The 23,962-nt window shown below is 44.2% G+C and overlaps 1 protein-coding gene across 1 annotated transcript in view; it reads right to left on the minus strand.

Moving 5' to 3' along the window:
* Positions 1-6,613: 6,613 nt before the first annotated feature.
* Positions 6,614-23,962, minus strand: part of DERA (deoxyribose-phosphate aldolase) — a 49,014-nt gene continuing 31,665 nt past the window's right edge. Inside the window, exons 7-9 of the mRNA XM_054989226.1 lie at positions 16,618-16,730; positions 10,343-10,492; positions 6,614-6,858 (exon numbers count right to left, since the gene is read on the minus strand). Coding sequence (XP_054845201.1) covers positions 6,802-6,858; positions 10,343-10,492; positions 16,618-16,730 — 320 coding nt within the window. The 3' untranslated portion in view covers positions 6,614-6,801. The remainder of the gene's footprint in view (positions 6,859-10,342; positions 10,493-16,617; positions 16,731-23,962) is intronic.

A 23,962-nucleotide genomic window follows, 5' to 3' on the forward strand; every position in this document is an offset into this window, starting at 1 on the left:
ATACTGAGAATGATGTAGACAATTCTACCATTGTGGTCTACTGCATTTTATATTATAATACTGTATCTTATGCATTTTGTGAGAAGACTCCTGAAGGTGACCAAATTGCTAACATTAATTGCCAAAGGAGCTGGCAAGCTCTCCCTTATCTCTAAGAAATATATGCTTTCATTTTTGTGTGGCCTTGGCTAAGAGCTTGCAACTGGATACTAACATGTATCTGTTTCACAGGAGAGAAGACTCCACTGTGTACCTTATCTCAGACTAAACTGCTTTTTGTTCCCATGTAACTTCTCAGGCTTTCGCGCCTAAATGCAAAAGGGAGGGAGAACGTCCCTCTATATCAGTAGTCCTATTGTTTGCCTAATTACTTCTTCCATCTTTTCCCTATGAGTTAATACCTGAACTGAATGGATCTCTGAATAAAGTTCTTCAACCAATGCATTTGTTTGCTTGCTGTGAGGGACTTGGGGATCTTACTGCCAGGGACTGACACCCTAGGACTGACAAGTATATAAGACACAGCACACAGCTGCAGTTTCACTTTCCAGCCTGCAGTTACCAAGCAAGGAACTGCTTACTGTGGGAGTTTTTTCACATTGCATGTCACAAGAAGGAGGCTTGGGGCTTGTGCTGCAGCAAGGCTCTTAGGTTGGACTTATTGGATTTCCTCACTCTTCTGGCCTTTGGCTGAGGGCTCATTCTTGTTTCTCTTTTTTCCCTTTTCAATACTTATTTGCTTATGGGGTGGTCGGCTAGCCTAGGGCTGTGTTGCAACCCAGTCTCAGAGCTGCAGTCAGGCTCTGGGACCAAGCTTATTGGGTTTCCTCAGCTGAGGGCTCACTCTTCTGTCTCCTTCCCCCCCTTTCAATTCTTAGTTGTGGTGTTGGGATAGGGTTATGCCCCACCCCAGTCTCAGGTGTGGGAAAGGCTCCTTCCAAATAGAGTAGCACAAGTCTCCTCCCTCCAGCTGTGGGGAAGGCAGATGGTCCGTTCCATCACATCCACCACGTTGGCAAAGTGGGTTTTGCCAGGGACCACCCAAGGAATAGAGGAGCACAAGTCTCCTTCCCTCAGGCATAGAGACGGTAACCTCCAAAGGCAGACATTCTGTTCCCTCACGGCCACCGTGTCACCAACACAGTGTGGATGCCCCCCAGTCACAAGGGGATGTTGCCCCCACCCCCGCTACAGGAGCCCGTTGCCCCCAGGGGAAGGGCACCCAAGGTGTCCCGGGACCGGCGAGGAGGGGGCGGCCACCAAAGAAACCCACCTCAACAATGCGGTTTGGTCACCCACAGTCAGAAGGGGTTGTTGGCAGCTACCCCACCCCCTGCTACAGGAGCCTGTCACCCCTGGGGGAAGGAAGAGCAGCGGGCCCCTGAAGCCTCCTGTGCCCGCGAGGAGGGGGCAACCACTGATGAAACTCATCTCAACAATGCAGTGTAGCCACCACCAGTCACAAGGGGGGTGTTGGGGGCTACCCCAACCCCCGCTACTGGAGCCCATCGACCCTAGGGGAAGGAAGGGTGGCAGGCCCCTGAATGCCTCCCAGGCCGTTGAGGAGAGGGTGGCCACTGACAAAAGAGACCTCACCAACATGGCAGCTGCCCCTAGTCACAAAGGGGAGTGTTGGGAGCTGCTCCACCCCACCCCCTGCTACAGGAGCCTATCGCCCCCAGGGAAAGGAGGTGGGCCCTTGTCTCCCTGGCCCTTGAGGAGGGGCAGCCACTGACAAAACCCACCTCACCCTGATGGCAGCCCCTACGACTGGAGCCCATGACCTGCAGGGAAAGTAAGGGAGGCAGGTGGCACTTGATGGCCTCTCAGTTACATGAAAAAGAGGGCGACCACCATCTGAAGAACCCAGGCACTGGGGGAGGTGTGGTGGGCCACCCTCGCCTCAGGAGCCCATTGCCCCTGCACAGCTGACCGTCAAGGTCACAACCGAGGGCCAGTAGGTGTCTTGCAGAGTTGGGATGGAAAGGGTGAAATGAACTGCACTGTTGTTTATCTGGTTGCAACGCACAGCTTGCTCCCCCTCTTGAAATTCTTCTAAGGGCCTCTTGCTCCTAGAGAGCCGACACCCCTGTCCCCACCAGTGCAGCCTCTGTACCTCCTCGCAGAGGTCCGGCTTCTGCCATTGGTGGAGCTCCTCATTATGGAATACAATCCCAACATGCAATGGAGACTTGCCTGGCTGTCCACACCTGCCTCCTCCCAATTCTGGTCTCCCCCCAACAAAATCCTCACTTTCATCCTCCTTTCCATGTCTTCCCTCAAGATGTCTGCCCCCTCCCCAAGAGTCCTCCTGTCTTTTAGTCTCCCCATGCCCAGGTCTGCCTCATGATGATTGTTCTCCCTCCCAGAGTCGACGCTTTCAGCCTCCCCTCTGGCAGCTCTATGGGGAGATTTTTATTCCCCAAAGGAGACTCTCCTTCCCCCCAGGATCACCTCTGTCCTATTCTGTACAGGAATATTCCTGTCTCCCCAAAGAAATCCACTCCCTCCCCCCAAATTTAACTTCCTCTCATAGATTGTCTCTGTCTTCGTGTCCTTTAAAAGAACATTCCTGCCGTCTTCCCAAAAACATCTCCTTGACTGTCCCCTCAAAGAGTACTTCTCTCCCTCCCCATTCCAGCCCCAGAGCAGGTTTTCTGCTCCCAGGAACCATCATTCTACTCTGGGGGCCATCATTCCATTCTCCAAGGAAGATTCTCCAACTCCATCCCATGTTTTCATTACAACTGTTTGCTGCTGCAAGCCGATGCAAGTTGCCACTCCTATGTACTGGAAATTTCCTGGGGGAAGCCACTTTGAGGGTCTGTAACTCGGATGTCCGAAAAGCAATCTTGGCCAAACTTGGAGTGTGGCTGGAGGAGAGCCTGCTGAAGACTCACTGTGAGTTTGGCATCTGTAAACACGAAGGGGGCAGTCCCAGGGCCCCTAGAAATGACGGACCATGGACGACAAACCAGTCCGTGAACTGGGGTGGGTCTGTGAACTGTCTGTGGTCCGTGAAAATTGACAGACCACGTACAGATGGCCCATGGTTTTTTCCTGATCTGTGTCCATGTCTAGTCTGTAGCAGACAAGAGTCTTTCCCCACACCTGTTCCTTGAGAGGCTTTTAATTGAAGATGCTCAGAACAGAACCTGAGATTTTCTGCATGCCAAGCATACACTCCACCCTTCAGAGTGCAAGAGAAAAGGAAGCTCACATTTCCTGACTCCATAGAAAAGAATTCCTTGCAAGTAGAGAACAAGCACAACAGGCAGTATCACTGAGAGCAGACTTACCCCTGATTTCTGGCTATTATTTGAAGAGATTTTTTTTAAGATGGGGGAGAATTTGAAAATATTATCCAGCCATCTAATAGGACAGTATTCTATCAGTTCTTTCTGTGTCAACTTCTTATGTTCATCAGAGCTGGCTGGCAAAAAAACCCATGCTGAATTACAACCCCCAACTTCATCTTTAAGTTGTTTTTTAAAAGCTCTGGGCATAATGGCAACCTGGGATTCCCCCCCCCCCCGCCCAATAATAGGACTCATCCAGTGTCTCTGAGCATGTGCAAAGTGCCCCCACCCGAATAAATACAAGCACATTTTGTCTCGGAGGACAAGCTTTGCAGGCAGTCCAAGGAGCCCAGCTTCTCAAAAAAAAAATAGCTAACATTTTAGCTCAACAACATGTCCTTTTAGCTAAATACTTCATGCGATGGTGGCGGGAGACAGGAGATTTAATGAGGAAAAACACTTAGTCTGGCCCAGCATCTATGGCAGAAGGCAGTGCTGAAAGAAAGCGCCGAGCTTACTGTGGCCTGATCTTTAGAAAGGTAACGATTTTAGTATTATTTTTAGTTACGTTGTGTGCGTGCCTGCACTAATTAATCTCAAGTGAAATGAGAGAGAACAATCCCTGCACAGATTATTCTTTTATTTAAACATATGTTCTTAAAATGTCAAGCAATTTATTTCTGCAAAGTCAAAGTTGAAACATTTCTAAGATTTCACAAAGTAGAAACTTTTTTATTTTAAAAAAAGAGGCCCAGATTCATGTGTTAAAGGACTTTTAAAAAATATATTTGCATATTGGTGTGCTTTTTTGTTTAACCGTGACTCCCTATTTCCCCTGCCATTGCCCTATGAATAGTAAACTACACAAGTAAATGGCATCCTGATGGTTGGACTCAGAAGCTATTTATTTCCTAGGGTTCCATGGACTCTTGTGCACAAAACAGAGCTCTGCAAAACCAGAAACTTCAGAGTATTCAATATCACCCATACAGAACGTTCGCCGATACAAAATGAAAATAGGAAAGATCCAGTTCATATATCCAGAGGAGTTAGCCATGTGAGTCTGTAGTAGCAAAATAGAAGAGTCCAGTAGCACCTTTAAGACTAACCAATTTTACTGTAGCTAAGCTTTCGAGAATCACAGTTCTCAGTGCATCTGACGAAGAGAACTGTGATTCTCGAAAGCTTATGCTACAGTAAAGTTGGTTAGTCTTAAAGGTGCTACTGGACTCTTTTCTATCCAGTTCATGTGAATCTCTGTGCAATTCTAAGTATTCCACAGAATCATTGGCTCAGCTCTATGGGATTAATACCATGGGCACATGAGATCCTTAATAGAATCCTAATTACTAAAAATTACTGTAAACTTCCAATTGCTCTTTAAAAACAATGCTGATGTGAAAAAGTGAGAGTATCTTGCCCAGAGAGGAAAATAACATAAATTTCTTATCAGGAAAAGATGGAAGGTATCACTTTGGCCATTTCTTTACTGGAATTCGGTACCAGCCCGTACCTACTTCCCGTCATTCTTTATTTTGTTGCCACATGCAAGCATGAAAACTCAGGACAAAAACCAGAGAACTCAAGAGCACAGAGCAAAATGTGGTGATGGGGCAGAGGGTGCTTGAAAAAATAGTCATGGGTGATCCCACCCCAAACAATAAAATAACTCATGCCCTGTTGAATCAAGATCAGCCTACTAAGACTCCATGGCTGTGATCTTTGGGAAAATATGGGCTATACTTCTGCACAGTAAGATCTCACCTTTCCCCACCCAATACAATAGAAGATTTTGAAACTCTGGGGACTTTAGAACTTTTCTTCCACTTTCATCCAGTGGAACTTTAGAGACCCACAAGGTTTTCAAAGTGTAGGCTTTCAAGAGTCAGAGGTCCCTTCCTCAGACAGCTCCGACTCTCGAAAGTTTATACTTCGAAAATCTTATTGGTCTCTAAGGTGCCACTCGACGAAAATCCAGCTGTTCTGCTGGAGACAAGCACAGCGACCCACCTAACTTTCTTCCACAGGTGTGTGGAGGGGTGTACGAGGAAAGAGAGATCCTTCATTAAGCCCTGCTGTTTGCATTCTCTTGGAAAAGACATGCCAGATCATGTCCCAAAACAATTACTGTATTTACCCAAAAAGATGACCTTTCCCCTTTTCTGGCTTTGTAACGAAAAGGCTGGGGTTGTCCTCTCTTCAGGTATAAAGATGGGAGGGAGGAATCCTCTACTGTCTCTGCCTCCCAGTTGTCCTGTACCAGCATCCCATCACCACTTGGCTCATCAGACTACAAGCAGGCCTGAAAGCCAGCTGGTTTTCACCTCCCTCTGCTCCCACACCTTCTGGTTGATGCAAGAAATCAAGGGGGTGGAGAGATCAGGAATGGTTAAGTTCAGGTTTTGTCTCCATTTTTTTTGAGGAGGTCATCTTCCTTTTATGTAAACACAGTAATAAAACTACAAGTCCAGCAGCACAATATAAAGAAAAAATGGACATTCTTGGACATGAAGCTCTTATTGATGTCTGCGGTACCATACATCTGGGAAAGGCAATGACAAACCATCCGGTAACAAAAAGTCTGCCAAAAAAACGTGATGTCCCCCATGCGTCAGTAATTACTTGGTGCCTGCACAGTGTCATGTCTGAGCCCCATCCATGCCAATACTAATGCTGTTTAAATCAATGGTTCATGCTGTACCTTGATATCCTATTACCAGTGCCATAAATGTTTCTTCTGTTCAATTCTTTCACAGAATGAGTACAGGTGTTTATCTAGCAAACTGCAGAAACGTTCAGTCCTCATGACCTTGTATACTACTCACTCCTGTTCATTGCTATGTCTTGCTTCCCAGTGACTCAACCTGATAGTACAAATATGTGAGATGTTCTCACACAAAGTGCCCGCCAAAATCATGTTTATTGTTGGGAGGGGGAAGGAGTAAACGTGTGTGTTAAGATGAAGGGTTTTTCCACAATTCCCCATTCCTGTCAATTTCTTGCTCTTACTGCTTAGATCCTTCCATGCTTCTGAGCAGTCCTATAGACATATATATGGAAATGATTTGATTTCTGAATAAAACCATTTAACCAAAAGCCTGGTTTTCTTGCTGCAATGCTACAGGGATCTGTCTACCATATCCTGTCATCCATAGCCTGACACACAGGGGACTACCTTTACCTCTTACCACCATACATCGCTACCAAGCAACAAAGACCTGGAGGTCAATTTTCCATCAATAAAAGTGACACTGATATCATGTAAGGGGGTGGGGAGAGACAAAACAAAATTAAATGCTGCAAACCACAAAATATTCAGAGGTTGCCACATTTATCCTTAAAGTTTGGCACATTCTTAGGTACAACAGAACCATGAAATCGTAGCAGCCGGTCTTCTAATCCTTCCGTAAGCACTTTGGGAGCTTGACTGCAGGAAACAATTCAAGGATAGTTTTCTTTAAGCCTGTCTCTCTCTCACACACATCCTGAATTAATCAACAGTTCAAGCCATGGGCAGGTCATAGTACGCCGCATATCTGCCAGTCACATGATGGTAAATCTGCAAAGGAGGAGGATGGAGAGAACAGTTGACTAGAGAAGGTCCAGAAATGCAGAAATTAAACAGATGTAACAAAACTGACTAATTAAGGGCAGGTTAACAAGAAGGCAGATGCATAATTATAGTTACTCCCGTTTATTAAAATAAAGTGTGCTATCCAAGGATCTCTAAAGCCATTCCTCCGGGTGAAAAAGACCGAATGATCTCATTCTATCCAACTTGCTTTAGATTTTATTACCTGCTGTGCTTGTTTGCTGTTCTTCCTTCTCCTCCTCTGCAACGGCTTACCCGGGTTGCATTTTATGCTTGCTTATGAAGAATGATCCTGCTGGGCTTCACAGCGACTGGAGATCAGCCTCATCCAAAACCCGAGTCATTACTATCACTTTTTAAACCTCACCTTTCCTCTAAAGAGCACAGGATGGATGGTTCTTCATTTCCCATTTTAACCTCACAACCATCTGGTGGGGTAGGTTAGGCTGAGAATTACTGGCCCAAGGTCACTGCTGAGATTCAATGAGGAGTGGGGATTTGATCCAAGGTCTCCTAAATCCAAGTTTCCAACCCGGGGTCCCCAAAATGGTGCCCAGTCACCATGGTGACCACCAACATCTTTCCTGGTGCCCACCAAGTGCTTGTAGAAAGAGGGGCGGGCTAGGTAGATCTTTTGTCCCACCAGGCTTCTGATTGGTTATATGCAGATTAAAAAGCAACCTGTTAAACAGAGCTTCAGCCTGAAATGTTGAAGAGTTACTGTTAGAGTTATATATAACTCGCTCCCTGACATTTTGTGGTTGGCAGCCATTTTGTGGTTGGCTCTGTCCCCTGCAGCAACCATTTTGTGAATGTGCCCACCACCTTGTATCAAAATTCACGATTTGCTGACCTGGATGTGACATTTTCACGAACCAAACGAACCGGTTTGCTAACCGGGGCAGGTTCATGAAAGTTCGTGGTTTTTTAAATGTGACGAACCACAAACCACACGGTTCGTTTCCCCCCCGGTTTGTGCCCATCTCTACTAAGCACACATTTCTGACTGAGGAGCCTCTATGCCAATCTTCAACAGGAGGGCTGTTTCAGGTCGCCAGACTCTCCACACAGGCTATCCTAAGTGCTTCCCCAGGGCTGCCGTTCACATGGAAAATGTGGAAGGAAAACAAACCACCACAGCAGCTGCTGTCACTGCTAGGAAAAGTGTTGTGGCTGCACCCATACATGGGTCAGGGCAGTTACTATTTTCTCCACAGAATCGCAAACATGCAGGCCCAAAGAACAACTAAGGTACATAAAAAGAAATTCAAACATATGAATCAAGTTGCAGAGGAGTGTTCAAACTGGAGGCGACCTGAAAGGTTTACTAGTTTGTTTAGAGTCCAGTAGCACCTTTAAGACTAACCAACTTTATAGTAGCATAAGCTTTCGAGAACCACAGTTCTCTTTGTCTTTGTTATGGGTGGGGAGACACCTGTCTCCGCTCAAGAGTACAAGCCCATGAAATTACCTTATACTACATCACACCACTGGTCCACCTAGCTCATTACTGGTTCCTCAGGCTGGCAGTTCTCTTTGTGCATCTGACGAAGAGAGCTGTGGTTCTTGAAAGCTTATCCTACTATAAAGTTGGTTAGTCTTAAAGGTGCTACTGGACTCTTTACAATTTTGTGACTATAGACTAACATGGCTAACTCCTCTGGATCTTAGTTTGTTTAAGCTATTTATACCCTGCAAAGCACAAGACCGAGAGCCAATTCAAAAGTACATAGTCAACAAACACAAAGAAACGTGGTATGGTCCTCCCAGGGATCTGTGTTACCTCTGAATGTAAACTGTAAAAGAGTGGAAAGCAAAATCCATCCATACCCACATATAGAGAGACAACAGAATGGATGTGAGGGGTTTTTTAAATCTATGCACCCCTCCTGTTCACAAAATAAAACAAGAGTAATTTTGGGAGGGGGAGTCTACTTTTTACACCAAATGAGCTGTCCAGGTGATTGGTGTCAATCATTTCCTCAATTTACTTACCCATATTCTGTGGCTTCAGATTCTTTTATCCCAGTCTAATACCAGATGGGGGAGAAAAGTGTTTGAAGCAGCCAAGTGAGAGAGATAAAGAGTGTGCGTGGGGGGAGTGCAGCTCTCACCTCCCATATTCCAGTTGTGGTGTAAAAAGTAGAGTCTCCACCTTTTGCTCTGTATGAGCAGGGCGGGCATATGAAGAACAAACATGGCTGATCGATAGATCTAACATGCTCCCCCCCCCGCCCTCCCCATGCCTGGTAAAGACAACGTATTCCAGCACTTCTTTCAAAAAGCAAAGAGGAAGGCAAAGAAATGAATTCTCTGGAGAGATTTCACGCCCCACACTGTTGACTGAGATGGCGTTACAGAGAGGGAGGGACTGACCTTGCGGCATCACACGTTGCACAGCAGGAATTCTACCTCTGAGTTGTTACTACGAATCATACCTATGGGGTCACACTTCAGGGCACAGGAGCACAGGTTGACAGTGTGAGATAGTGGTTAGAGTATCATGCTACAAGCAGAGAGATTCTGGTTCACATCTCTACTTGCTACAAAGCTCACTGGGTGGCAGTGGGGGAATGACTCCCTCACAGGCTTGTTGTGAGGATAAAATGGGGGGACAGAGGACCTTCCACACCCACCCCAAGCTCCTTGGAGGAAGAATGGAAGGGGGGAAACCCACAAATCAATCAATAAAAGGGCACCAGGTCCAATTTATGGCATCTCCAGTTAAGATGAATCTCAAGGAACAGCTGGACAAATCCTTGCCGGGGATACTTTAGGCTGTTCCTGCATTGGGCAGGGGGCTGGACTAGATGGTCTGGAAGGCCCCTTCCAACTATAGGATTCTGTGGGTGGGGAGACACCTGTCTCTGCTCAAGAGTACCAGCCCATGAAATTACCTCATACCACATCACACCACTGGTCCACCCAGCTCATTACTGGGTTCTCAGGCTGGCAGCAACTTTCCAGGCCCTCAGGCAGAAGAATGCCCTTCCTAAGAACTCCCTCTGGGTATAGAGCAGGGGTCACTGGGGGAGGTGGGGGGGAGATAACTATGAATTTTCTGCATTGTGCACGAGACTGGACAATGTCCCCTGGGATCCCTTCTATCTCTCTGTTTCTGATTCCTGCAGCTCTTTTAGCCAGAGATGAACCTTGCATGCCGCACCTGACCCGAGAAATGCTTCAACTGGAGAAGCCAGGAATTGAACCTGAATTTCCTGAGCGCAGGGCCTGTTCTCCACGGCTCCTTCCCACAAAGAGCTGCAGTTTGGACCAATACTAGCTTCTTATGTCCCGCGTGCCCAGAAAATGAACACAAGGTCTGGTGGCTATAGAGGACACTCATATCCCCAAGGCAGATCTCATATTTAAAAGGGTTGGTTGGTAACCAGTAACAAAAAGCAAGGCCCTGTTAATTTTAACCACAAGGCAGTTAAAAAAAAAAACTAACCTGTCTCTCAATATCTGCCAGCAAAGTACTGGCACCCAGGCGAAAGAGTTCCGGCTTCAGCCATTCATCCCCCAGTTCTTCCTTCATCAGAGACAGCCAGATAAGGGCATCTTTGGCAGTACGGATTCCTCCTGCGGGCTTAAATCCAACCTTGATAATAAAAAAGAAGAAAACAGGAAACAGAAAGATGTTGCTTAGGAGCACAGGAAGCTGGGATATGGGAATCTGTAACAAAAATGCTTATTTACATACAAAATATGTAACGCAAGGTTGTGGGGGGGCATTCATGGTTAAGCGGCAGAACCCTCTCGGCCTAACCTACCTCAAAGGTTGCTGAGAGGATAAAATGGAGGAGAGGAGAATGATGTAAGCCGGTTTGGGTCCCCGTTAGGAAGAAAGGTGAGGTATAGATAAAGTAAATAAGTAGGCTGAGATTGGGCTCAAAACAACCAAGTATGTGTGTGTCCTCGTTGTTATACATTCAACTTCTAAGTCCCCATTGATGACCTACTTATTCTATTCATAACTTCTTGGAGTGGGCTGCAACACTTAACAGCCACTTGCAAAAGCAGCGTGTGGATCAAACACAACGAAAAGGAAACTTCCAAGTCAAAAGAAGATGAAAAATGAATACAAACGTTATGTGGTATCTTGGACTACAAAAGAGCCTTGGGATGGGAACTTTTACACATACAAGCAATGGGGGGAGACTGTGATTTTTTTTCAACTGCAGCTCCTTATAATGTATAAGGGCAGTTTGGGGGGACACATCCCCTGGATCTTGGCTATCCTTCTTTTTCGCTTAAAGATTTACCACCACCCCCAACACACACATACAAAATTCATTAATTTTCACCCCGATTTGCCGATCATTAGCCTTTCTCCATTTCTGCTCATTGACTTCCCAAACAGTCCACCTGACTGCCAAAACATGCCATTTACAAATAAAATGTTTCACTGAAGAGCTATATAAAGTCTGGCTACTTTCCCCCTGCTGTTTCCCACCATTTCATTATTTTGTTTAATAAGTTCATCTCCTTGAGAATTTTCTTGTCACCTTATATTATTAAAAGTAATAAGTTTTGCTGGACTGGGGATTTCCCAGCAGAAAAACCAATTTGTGTGTGTCCTTCAATAATGACAGGAAAAAGATTATTTCCCATTATGCTGCGTACTTTTTTCATATCGCCACCTCCGCTTATCATTCAATAAATGTTACCCTGCAACCTCCTTCTGTCCTCCGGAGAAGTTTAATTTCTACATTAACCTGTTTTTACTAGCCAACGCCTTGCTGGAAAGCATCTGTACGGCAGCCAAATTGGTTTGTTAAGGAAGCCATTTAGAAATCTCTCGTCAGTGATAAAATTGTCTTCGTTTAATAAAAAGGATATGAACTCGGTTTACATCTGATTTTTTTAAAAAAATCCTGAGCAGGTGCATGCGCGCCTATCTTTTGTGTTAACAGAACTTTAAAAAAAATGTTTAAACGAAAGGTAAATTTAGCAGTTATCTTAATGACACGCAAACTTTTCTGCTAAAGCAACATGTAAAAGACCAAACCCCATCCTCTGTCATGCAGAGCAATGGGGCAACCGAGAACTGTGTGATATTGTCACAACATAACATAGTTTCTAATGTTATATTGCCCAACTTGAACGCCTTGCTGGGAAAAAGACAGCCTAAAAAATGTCACGAATAAGTAGACCTATGGGACAAGGAGCTTTTCTCCATGGCAACCGATGCCATTGTTTCAACCGTGCACTTCAGCTGGTATAGCAGAACAGCATGGTTAGATATATTTACCAAAAGTGACAGGCCTCTTATGTTTAAGTCCCATGATGGGAGGGGGGATGGACCTGTTTTACTGGAGCCAGGAGTAATGAGATGGCTCATAAGCCTAACATTATAATATGGTGCATTTATGACTCTTCAGAAACGGAAATCTTTCTTTCAGGACTCAGGACATCATAAGAATGTGATGTGATTGTGTATCTGTACAAGGCCATATTCTATATACAGGGTCTAGGGACAGTATGCTTGGACCCAAGAGAATGGGGTGTCCACATACTATGGTGACAGGTAACAGTGAATGGGGGGGGGGGAGTGGAATTTCTTTCCTTATGAAAAATTGTTCCATTGTTTCTTATCTCAACCTGCACTAAGTCCTCAGCTTTGAACAGCCACCATTTAATTAAATAAAGAAGAAAAAAAGGAACACAGGAGAGGAACACAGGAGAAGAAGGGAGGGGCGGGCCAAACAGCATTCGTCTGACAGGGAGAGATTTCCTCTCAAGTCTGGTTAAAGATGATCCAAAACGACCAACTACTTTACCAATTCACGTTAGCTCCAATGCTACACATATTTTCTCCCATGTAAGTCATAATTACCTCAGTACAACTCACTTCAAAGTAAACATACGCAGGACATGAATTAAGCTTCAGAAACATCTGGAAAAATGGTTTTGGTGAGTCAGGGCAATCCAAGGCAATTGCCTAAAACAATTCTGTTTTCGAGGTACTGAACAACCAGCAGCAGGTCAGTACTAGTAACAGCTCTTAGAGACTGCCTAACAGGAATTCATAGTGGAAGAATGGCTGGTTGGGAAACTTGTTATGTTAATGTTTAAGAGGATACTGAAGTTTTTCTCTTCTTTGAGTGAAAGGATTTTCTGCAACTGGCATGTTTTCTGAAGCGACTGAGACCCTGAAGCTTTCAACTGTCTACAGTGGAATTAGAGGGCAAACCACAACCAAGAAAACGAAGAACAAGATTTATGAAGGCAACTACCTTATACAACCAGAAAGAATTTGCGCCAGTTAGATTAACAGTTCATGCTGACGTTTATGTAGTAGCTTTAAGCTATTTGAAGAAGCGCTGCCAAAGAGAGCCAGTTTGGTGTAGTGGTTAAAAGCGGCAGGACTCTAATCTGGAGAACCGGTTTTGATTCCCCGCTCCTCTGCTTGATGCCAGCTGGATGACCTTGGGTCAGTCACAGCTTCTCAGAGCTCTCTCAGCCCCAATCACCTTTCAGGGTGATTGTCACGAGGATAATAACAACACACTTTGTAAATCGTTCTGAGCGAGAGTTAAGTTGTCCTGAAGGGTGGTATATAAATCGAAAGTTGTTGTTGTGGCAAACAGGTGAAGAGTGGGAACAGCAGTGGTGGTAGCTCCAAACACTGTTGTCTGGTACACGTGAGAGCCCTACACATCCACTGAACGCACAGGAAGGGAGAGTAGGCACGAGCATGTTGACCCTGATCCCAGCCTGCATACAATTGGTTGTTTGTCTGCGGGGGCAACTGCATGTAGGAAGTAGCCACCCAAACTCTCCCTCCCCGTAATCAGCAGCATTCAGAAAGCAGCAGTGCAGATCACAGAGGGGAGTGTTCATGCGACCACTTCTCCATGTGGTCGTCCCTGCAGACATCCAGGTATCTGCATGGAGACAGTGGAGACAGCATGCTTCTATCTGCTCTACCTCCCCACACATTCAGTGAACTCATGAGGCTGTTATATGTACCGGGTTTATATTTACTAGAGTTGAAGGAGCTCTTCGGATGAGTGGACCCACTATCACAGCCCAATTATTGGTATAGACAGTTAAACATTTCTGCTTACAAACTCCTAGATAGGTTGGTCGCAGGGGCTATATTCAGACTTTACAAATAGACTTTGGTTTGCATGCAACAAGACACAGCCAGGAAGTCTTCGGCTCCATGTGCTCTCTTCCACCTTCCTCCTAGTATTTGGCAGGGAGCTGAAAGAGTTTCTAGCATGAAACAAAAGGCAGTTTGTTGCAACATCTGGATCAGGTGAAAATTACCAACTGCAGCTTGCCTACCAACAAGAATTCCAGTGAATTCTAAGCCCATGGAGTTCAATAAATTTAGAAGGGTGCTATTCTGCTTAGGACATGCAGCAAATCACTTCAACCTGGTTAGGCAGCAAGAGTGAACCACAACTGGTTATCTCGCCCAGTATGGGCTTCACAACAAACTGGAGTTTTCCAGTCCAAGAAGTCTTCAAACAGTACTTTACTATGAAGTCCACATCAGGTGAAAAGCCAAACTGCGGTTTGTTCTCTTAGCAGACAAACTTGGATTAAATTATTTCAAGTGTCATCATAAAAAGAGTTACACCATTTAATTTCAATAGACATCACTTCAGAGAGATGCTTTGGTAAAGGGATAAGGACTGTAGACCATACTACTGCATACTGTCTATTGTGGTAAGTATGCTCCTACTGGGTAATTTCTGCGTCATTATATATTGCTTATGTTTTGTTTCTGCGTTGTTTCAGATCTGTATCAGATTTTTGCTCATTTTTTTAAAAAATCTGCAATCCATGCTCTATTGTATTGTTTATTGAATGTCCCAGATACTGATCATATTGACTTACACTGTAAGCGGCCTTGAGTCTCAGTGAGAAAGGCGGACTATAAATAACACAAATAAATATGTAATTATGTTCAGGATGGCATTGTTGGGATCCTGGTTGCAGGCAAGCCACATTTGGTAATTTAATCTGATTCACATTTTGCAACCAGGAAGTCTTCAGTCTCCATGTCACACACTGCGTGGGGAAGGTTTGATCATGACATCTGAATGCAGCCAAGAATGCTACAGGGGCTCATACTGCTTTGTCATACAGCATCTAGCTTGAGACAAAGTTGTTATAGAGGGAGGGACTTTCTTGCATAATATTTTTCCCTATTTTAACATACGCAGTTGGGTTGAAGTTATCTCTGATATGAGCCCTTTTAAATCATGTGCTGATAAAGAGAGGCTCTCAACCAAAAACCACATCTCATACATTGCAAAGACAATTTTAATTTTTCTCCTTCAAGTCCACTGCACAATCTAAGATTGCAGATTTATATCATTTTGCCACATAAAGTCACATCAATTATATTAAACCTAATACGGGTCTCCAACTTGAAGCTACTGAAATAGCTTGCTAGTAACATCACATTATTTGCTACACGCAGTTTGGCCTTCTTCAGAGTAAACAACTGTATCTGTCAATCAGCATTTGTATAAGCCATTCTTCAGTCTTAAATTAGAGGACTGCTTAGCCAACCCAAGTGAATTTGCTTGCTCTTGGATTATTTTGTTTTCTCAGCTCTGCAAGAAAGAGTGCACTAAAGGATGTTCGAATCAGGTTAAAGGCTACTCTGACTCTACAAAACAACGTGCTCTATACAACAGATATTCTCCTCTGAGCAGTTAGTGTGGTGTGAGCTACATTTGACTCTCAACCTAGCGGAATGTACAGTGCAACCCTAAACAGATCTATACCCATTAAATCCACTGAAGACAATGGACTTAAAAGGATACAACTCTGTTTAGGATTGCACTATTAGCCACAAGGAACACATATGTAACTTTAAGAGGCGACTTAGAAAGCTGATGGACAGTGCTTGCAACCTTTTTCAAATCTGGCAAAAAAAAAAGAAGGCTAATGTTTGCTTCATCATCAAGTTTCAAAATAAAGCCAGAGTGGCATGGGAAATAGAGTACTGGAGTTGGGCAGCAAAGACTCAGGTGTGAACACACAGCCATGAAGCTCCGTTGGTAACTTTGGGCCAGTTACCCTCTATGCTTACCTCTATCATAGGGGGAAGACAAATTGGGAAGCTGGGGATGCATCCCAAACTCCTTGGACGAAAGTTGAGTTAGAATGCAATAAATAAACAAATGCAATCAAGTACCATTTGATGACTCTGCACATCAGGGGTCCCCCAATATGGAGCCCACGGATGCTATGGTATCCAACCACACCTTTCCTGGCACCCACCAAGTGTTTTTAGAAAGTAGGTGGGGGCTTTTGCACTGCAAGGCACCCAATTGGCTGTGCAGATTTTTTTAAAAAAACATTGCTTTGGCAACAGCTGCACAAGTATCTTCGCTGACTGACTGAAGGTAAACTGCTGCAACCATTTTGTGGTGGACTCTGCCCCCTGCAGCAGCCATTTTGTCACAGCCATTTTGTGGCTCTGCCTACCGCACTGTGTCAGAATTCCAAAGGTGCCCACAAGCTCAAAAAGTTGAGGACCCCGGCTGTACATCCTTTCCTAATCAGGGGGCCCTCTGATGTGCACTGGTAGCCCTGATGGGGGAGAAGAGTGGAGTATACTTTCTATACATAAATAAACGATGATGAAGATGAAGCGGCCAGGGGATCTAAGACCGTGATAATGTGCCCCCTTTTGGACACCCTTCACTCTGATGTTTTCAAGAACACAAAAACTTAGGCGTAGTACTCGGTTACCTTCTGGCCAGTTCTCCAGAAGAAATCTCTGATGGCCCTCACCATTACCAGCCCTACTGGAATGGTAGCATTAACCGCTTCTTTTCCTGTAGAGGTCTTAATGAAATCAGAACCTTAAAGGCAATAAAAAAAGGAAGAGTCACCAAAATGATATATTACTGGCTTAAGCTTGGCTAGTTATAAGAAAATAGTTATTCGTTATAATACAGGAAACGCAACTGCTGCGTGTGGTGGTGTGTACAGAAACACCGACCCCTTCAATTACCTCCCAATAAAACCAGTAGCCGTGATGCTGTTTGTAAGTCCAGCAAAATTAGATTCCTCCTTCGCTCTCTCAACACAGGCAAAACCTCACAAGAGACTCTGAACTTGAAGTCTTTAGGGTTTTCCCACCAGAAGACTTTCCAAGCTGTCTTGGGGACCATAACAGCTGGAAACAGGTGCATTATTTGGCTGAGATTAAAAAGTTGTAAATGACTAGTACAGAAGAAGATGATCACAAGGATGACCCAAGTTTGGCCCCAAGCAAAGCTTTCTGGCTGTTGATATGAAAAGAGACGGGGTTTAAAACTAGGCCTATCAGCTCCCGACTGTTGCTCACCTTCGTTTCTACCTGCTATAGGAAGACAGCAGCCACTGTCTGGAGCAGATATGAGGAAAAGATGGGGAAAGAGACCATTGTGGCGCGGCAGGAAACACCATGCCTGCTTATCTTTCATTATATCCAAGCTCTGATAATCTCTGGGTTCGATCTGGCAACCTTTATCAACTTCCCTCTTCAAGCTTGTTGGTCAAAAGTTTCTTCCTCCCTCCTTTCAGAAAAGCAAATCAAAAACTTTACCATACCAATTTCTACTTTTATGTTTTCCATTTTTTGCAGAGTTTAAGCCCTTTCGCACAATAGTCCCCCCGCCCGCCCGCCCACACACCCGAAAGACACATGCATACACTCATCTCTTCAGGATAAGGTAAGTCAAAGCTTTTATAAGTCTGGTAATTAGATATCTCTATGGTACAGTTTCATTAAAAACTTTCATTAAACAACATCTGCCCTTGTATAGGGTCTCCTAATCAATTTGGTCAAACAGAAGGGCTTCTAATCGGCTGTTGATAAAAATAGAAGATGAAATTTTAATTCTAATAGATTAACCACAAACTCCAGATAGTCTTCAAAATCCATCTCGCTCTATTCTCCAGTGGATTTAACGACTATTCAGCAACTCATTACTAAATAGAACAAGATGAACATTTTCCAGTTCATTAAAGAAATGTACTATGTATTTTTGCATTGTCCTCATGATTCGTTACAGGGAGTCTTAATTACAAGATAATGGATAATGGTTATTAAACGCAGGCTCCAGTAATGAAGCTCTATTCATTTGTGAGCCTCGGAGACTTGCAAAGAGGGGAAAATAAAATTACTAGCTTCAAAAGATTAACGGATCAAATTATTATTCAATTTTGAAAATCTCATTCAGACTTTGCGGAAACAAGAAGGGTCTTTTTAAAAATATATATATACACATACACTAGTATTAGGGCTGTAGGGATGCACTTATTTTTTTAACATAAAATAATATCTTAAGGCTATTAGCAGAATAATCAGCTTGAGATGTGATTATCAAACATTCAGCCAATTTAGCAGCATCTTCTCACAATGAAAACAATACATTTTTTATTTTATGAACAAATTCTATTTATGATATGAATGAGAGCTTTGCTAGCAGCATTCCAAAAAGGATGCGGAAGATCTATGCTATCACAGAGCACTACGGTATCAAGGTATTATTAACATTTTGTATCCCACTGATGAAAATGGGATCTTACACATATATCCAAAAATCAACAACTGCTTCAAAATAGGGGCCATTAAGCATGCTAACTTTTAAAATGAGATGACGTTGGTTGTATTACTCAGTTAGTAAATGGTGGGGGATTTTTGTATGTGTGTGTGCGTTTTTAAAGAGTAAACCAAAATAAAGAAAGATCGAGAGAGATTAGGCAAAAAGGCCAAAGTTTGGACACAAAGTTGCACCCAACATCAAGAACAAACAAAGCACCTGCATCATTTTAGCAATTCTGGGTGTCAGAGTAGGTCAAGAACAGATCAAAAGTCATCTCCAAGAGAACTTAAGAACAATCCTATTAGATCAGACCGAAGGTCCGTGTAGCTCACAACCCCATTTCCCATAGTGGCCAGCCCGATGTCCTTAGAAAGCCTACAAGCAAGGCACAGAGGCCAAAATCTACCCCTCCTGTCCCCTGCCCTCAGCAACTAGTATCCAGAGCTTCTGTAAAGCTGGTGCCACACATCTCAGGGATTTGTGCCAATTTAGTTGGTTCATAGTAAAACAAAATATAGCCAATGCAACCAAGATTGTGAATTATTCTAAAGGCAGAAGGTACATCCTGCCCCACTCCACTGAGCAAAGTGTGAAATATTTTCCCAGCCAAAGGAGACGTCCTCCAGCTTGTGGCGCTTCCATTGGAGAAAGACTCCTTGGATGATAGGTAGGTCCAACCCAGCTTGGCTTTGTCCTGTCCTTAATCCTAAGAACTCAAGGTGTTGTGCGTGATATTTCCTCCTTGGGGTTTCAACCTAAGTTACCTTACAGGTAGGACACATGGTGTTGGTTCCTACAACTCTCTTCTGCAAAGCATTCCTTGAATAGAGAGAGTCTTCTTCTGCTACAAAAAGACATTTCTCAATGGAGGAGCTTGTTAGAGGAAGACTTGTTGTTGAAGGACTTGTAGGAACCAATGCAGCAGAAGGATTCCATAGGATCCAGTCCTTTGGCACGCGCAAAGTCACGTACTATGCTACACAGCTGAGCACAGATCCCAAACCCTAACTCTTGTCCAAACTCCAATGTAATCTACCCGCTACAGCTAGTCGGAAAGGCTTAGGATGGCCTGTGGGCAACTGGTTCTCGTCGCTCTGCTCCATGAACATTGCAGAACTGGTTCAACAACTCCAAATGGACACTTCAGATGTGAATCTGTTGAATGGACAGGTCCCTTATTCAGAAATATCCACTCTGACTTGGGGAGAAGAAGCCAAAGACTAACATGAAGGGATCTCAAGCAGGGCCAAAGTACCCACAGTGCTGGAGAGTCCATGAATGGAGCCCACAAGCTTAAAAACAAGGAACAGCAGGCACGTCGTGCATCAACTGAGACAGTGACATTCGCCAGAGAGGGGTTTCACCCTTTCTTCCAATGCTTGTTTCCTCTGCTTTGAAATGACTCTACAGAGCAGCCCCAAGGAACAAGCCTAAGGCAACCTACAAAATGACTGTCTATTTGCCACACTGGGGCAAAGAGTGGCTCCAAGGAACAGTTTCAGCGTAGGAACCATGGCAGTGGCTGGGGAGGGGACAGGATAATCCATCCCATTTCTCTACAGTCAGAATCAGGACCTTGCAAACCTATTAAAAAAATAACCACTTAGGCCTTAGAAAAACAATACAGGGCAATTATCGAAACAAAGACCAAACACCCAACAGAGGTCCGGTATCAATCAGCCTCCCCTTGCCTCTTCCAAAGGAGACCACCAAAGCCGAGCCATTTCGGGGAGCCATTTTTAGGCTCTAGCATTGAAGCAGGGGCTTTCAGTGCTTAAGACTCAAAGCACTGAATTCCACAATCTAAAATGAGATAAATATAAAATGCCTTAGGGGAGTGTTTCCTGGGAAAAAACATTTCCGGGGTAAACACAGATGAAGCAGAGAGGTGGGACAGGTAATGCTCAGCAGGTTTTAATATCGAAACCAAAGAGATGCCAAGCCTAGAAAAACCACCTTGAGGCAGAAGTAATGACCCTAGCTGGCACAGGTCTAGCAACAGCATGTGGGTTTAAGCCGTTCTTACTCTCATGCCCTTCAGCTCAAATGCAGAGAAAAAGCTCTTGCGTTTCTAAATGCAGCCATTTACATGATTAAAACTGGAGAGTGGTATTCAGCTAGCTATATCGAAGAACAATATTATGGCCCCATTATTAAGCAGTAAAGAATAATAAGCCGCACAGCAATCAGGAAGTAATCACAATCTTTGCGTTACAAAGTGCCGTAAACACCCTGGGGATGTGATTATCTCCAGATAACCCCAGACTGCTTAAATTTGCTTTAGTCTTAATAAAGAGTAAGGACACAGTCTGCAATTTAAAATAATGCCGAACGATCTGGTTGATGCATAATCTTTTTTGTACCACAATTTTCACGGCAAGCCTTTCAAAATGCACTCATGAAAGTCCAGATTGGATGGCCCGGAGAAGAGTGTTAATCAAGAGGTACACACTTCCCGCCTCCCCCCACCCTTGAGCGTAAGGCTATAATAAGCCATCTCTATTCTGCCAGGCCCGAGACTAACAGTCTCATTCATCCAACACTGGAGCAGTATGGAAGCGGCCTATATGCGTGGCTACATCTCACTCTAGGGGCATCTATAGCAGCATTAAATGACTGAAAGTATCAGGACAAATTTGTCTCTGGGGTTTCCTTGTGAACCCAATACACCCTACCTTGGGAGCCAATTTGGTGTAGTGGTTAAGAGCAGCAGGACTCTAACCTGGAGAGCCGGGTTTGATTCCTCATTCCTCCGCTTGAAGCCAGCTGGGTGACCCTGGGTCAGTCACAGCTCTTTTAGAGCTCTCTCAGCCCCACCCACCTCACAGGGTGTTTTGTTGTGGGGATAATAATAACACACTTTGTAAACCATTCTGAGTGGGCATTCAGTTGTCCTGAAGAACAGTATAGAAGTTAAATATTATTATTATTATTATTACCTTGAAAATTCACCTCCTGAATGCAAATTTTGCTTTTTAAATAAATGTGGATCACTTCTTCAAGCGTTTTACCAAGGAAAAGATGAAAGACATTTCAGAGTTAGTGTATTATTACGACGACAACGACAACGACGACGACGACAACTACTACCACCGCTACAGTATTGTCCGGGGTTGGTGCTGACACCTCCCTCAGACATGCCATCACCAGCAGGGCCCCCATGATTCCCTGGGTCCCTGGAGACAGCCAACATGACCTCCACGCTCAGCACTCACCCAGGGGACATAGCCTAACCCCTCCTTCCGCATCTGAGGCCTGAGGGGGAGACCCTGGGGAGTATGCAAGCAGGGCTTCCTTTCCAGGAGCTCAAAGAGGTGTATATGCTTCTTCCTTCCTCATTTAACCCACATAAGAACCACAAAAAATGCAAGAAAGGGGATGCTGAGAAAGAGAGGTGGGCAGATTATCCAGTGAGCTTCGTGCAAGCATTTGAACCTGAAACCCCCCCGAGCCTAGTCTAACCACTTCACCACATTGGACCCACCCAAAATATGAAGCTTCCCCTAAAATGGGAACAAATTAGGCACCAACCCCTCCCTTGGGTTACCCTACACAATGTGGAGCCCTGTAAAGTTGTGCATCAAAAGTACTTACATTGATTTCCTACTAGGCAAGGTCTGAAGCCCCCAGCCCCCAGGGATTGAATTTAAGAAGATGAACCATCCAAAGAAACTGCCCTCTCTCATAAAGGTTTACGGAAGTACACAATGAATAATTTGCTCTAGTACAGCAATGTCTTAAGTGAGGCCCATCTTCTAAAAGCATTTATTTACTGTGCTTATACTCTGCACTTCCTCTTTTAGAAAGCTCAATGGTTCACAGGAAGCTCCCAGATGTCTCCCACCCAGTCATAGCATGAGGTTCATTTCTTCTTAGAGCCAAGCTACAAGTGACGCCTGACACAGGTTGGACACTTGTCAGCTTCCCTCAAGTTTTGATGGGGAATGCAGGCGTCCTGGTTTTACAGCTTGGCTCTCCATTGCAGATGCAAGACCAGGATGCCTACATTTCCCATCAAAACTTGAGGGAAGCTGACAAGTGTCCAACCTGTGTCAGGCGTCACTTGTAGCTTGGCTCCGAGTTTCAACAATACCACAGCATCAAGTGTTCTCCCTGGAATATTTCTACACTTTGTCATTGTAAATCAGGTCCCAGCAACTTGGTCTAAAACTCTGATGCTTTTCCAGTGTCAGCAGCAAGTTGTTAACTAATTTTATTAATAAAAGTCTATTGTCTAACCAAACTTGCAGGAAAGTTGCTGAAATGGGGAAAAAATGAGCTGCTTGAAATGGGTTTAGAAAATATATTACATTGAACAAAGCAAGCTGGAAAATTAGGCTCCTTTATCAGGATTTGAAAGTGCTATGAATTTTAAACATAACTCTTAAAAAGCCAGATATAAAACACAACCGAGATCATCACACTTCAATGTCAACTGGAGTGTATTTTTCAATAGTTTCTGATAAAAGCGCTCTCATTCCAACAAAAATGCATGCCTTGAAGAAAGGCAAAAGCTATTTTCGCTTAGAAACGAACAAGCTTTAAGCATACGTGCATTCTCTGCGTTGTAAGGGTGTGCACTGAAAACAGTCTGAATTTTTTTTTACTGAAACTGAGAAATTCAGAATTCTTTGAATTCTGAATTGATTCTCTAATTCGGTTCTGCTATTTCCGAAAAATCCTTTGAATTCTGAATTGATTCTCTAATTCGGTTCTGCTATTTCTGAAAAATGGGGCCATTGTTTTCTATGGGAAAATCACTCTGGAGGGCTAGCCAGTGGGCTGAGGGGGGTCATTTTTCAAACAAATTTCACCAAATTTGGAGGGAACCTACTCCTGACTGTCTTCTGCTTCATTTTGGTTTGGGTGGAATTGATGTGATTCTCTGGTGTGATGTTGGTCCTCTTGCTTCACTTTGATTCTGGGGGGATTCCATTCCTGTGATTCACTTTGGTTCTGTTGGACTTTCTCTGAAAAGAGTGCAGCTTGCATTTTGGCTGGCCATGGCAGCCTTGCCCCAGTTTGTTTCTGCAACTGGAGTCAGCTTTGACTTTTCCCATCGAAAATAATGGAGTGGCTGGGGGCACCTTGTTCAGGGGCTCACAGAATTGGACCCCAAGGTTCAATCTTCCTGAAACTTGGGGGTCTTTAGAGGGCAGACAGCCCCACCGGATAACCCCCAGATATTTTTCCCTAGAGGGAATAATGGAGATTGGGGGTGGGCACCTTCTTTGGGGGTCCATAAAATTGGCCTTTGGGGTTCAATCTTCCTGAAACTTGGGGGGGGGGATCTTTAGAGGACAGTCAGGAATAGGTTCCCTCCAAATTTGATGAAGTTTGGTTGAAAAATTACCCTCCCCAGCCCACCATATAGCCCACAGTATGATTTTCCCATAGAAAACAATGGCTGAATTTTACCAAATTTTTACTGAAAATTTGTTCAAAATTCAGAATGCCATTTTTTTAAAATTCAGAATACTTGGATTTTACCAAATCAGCCA

The sequence above is a fragment of the Eublepharis macularius genome, chromosome 9, assembly GCF_028583425.1.
Source record: "Eublepharis macularius isolate TG4126 chromosome 9, MPM_Emac_v1.0, whole genome shotgun sequence".
Classification (NCBI taxonomy): domain Eukaryota; kingdom Metazoa; phylum Chordata; class Lepidosauria; order Squamata; family Eublepharidae; genus Eublepharis; species Eublepharis macularius.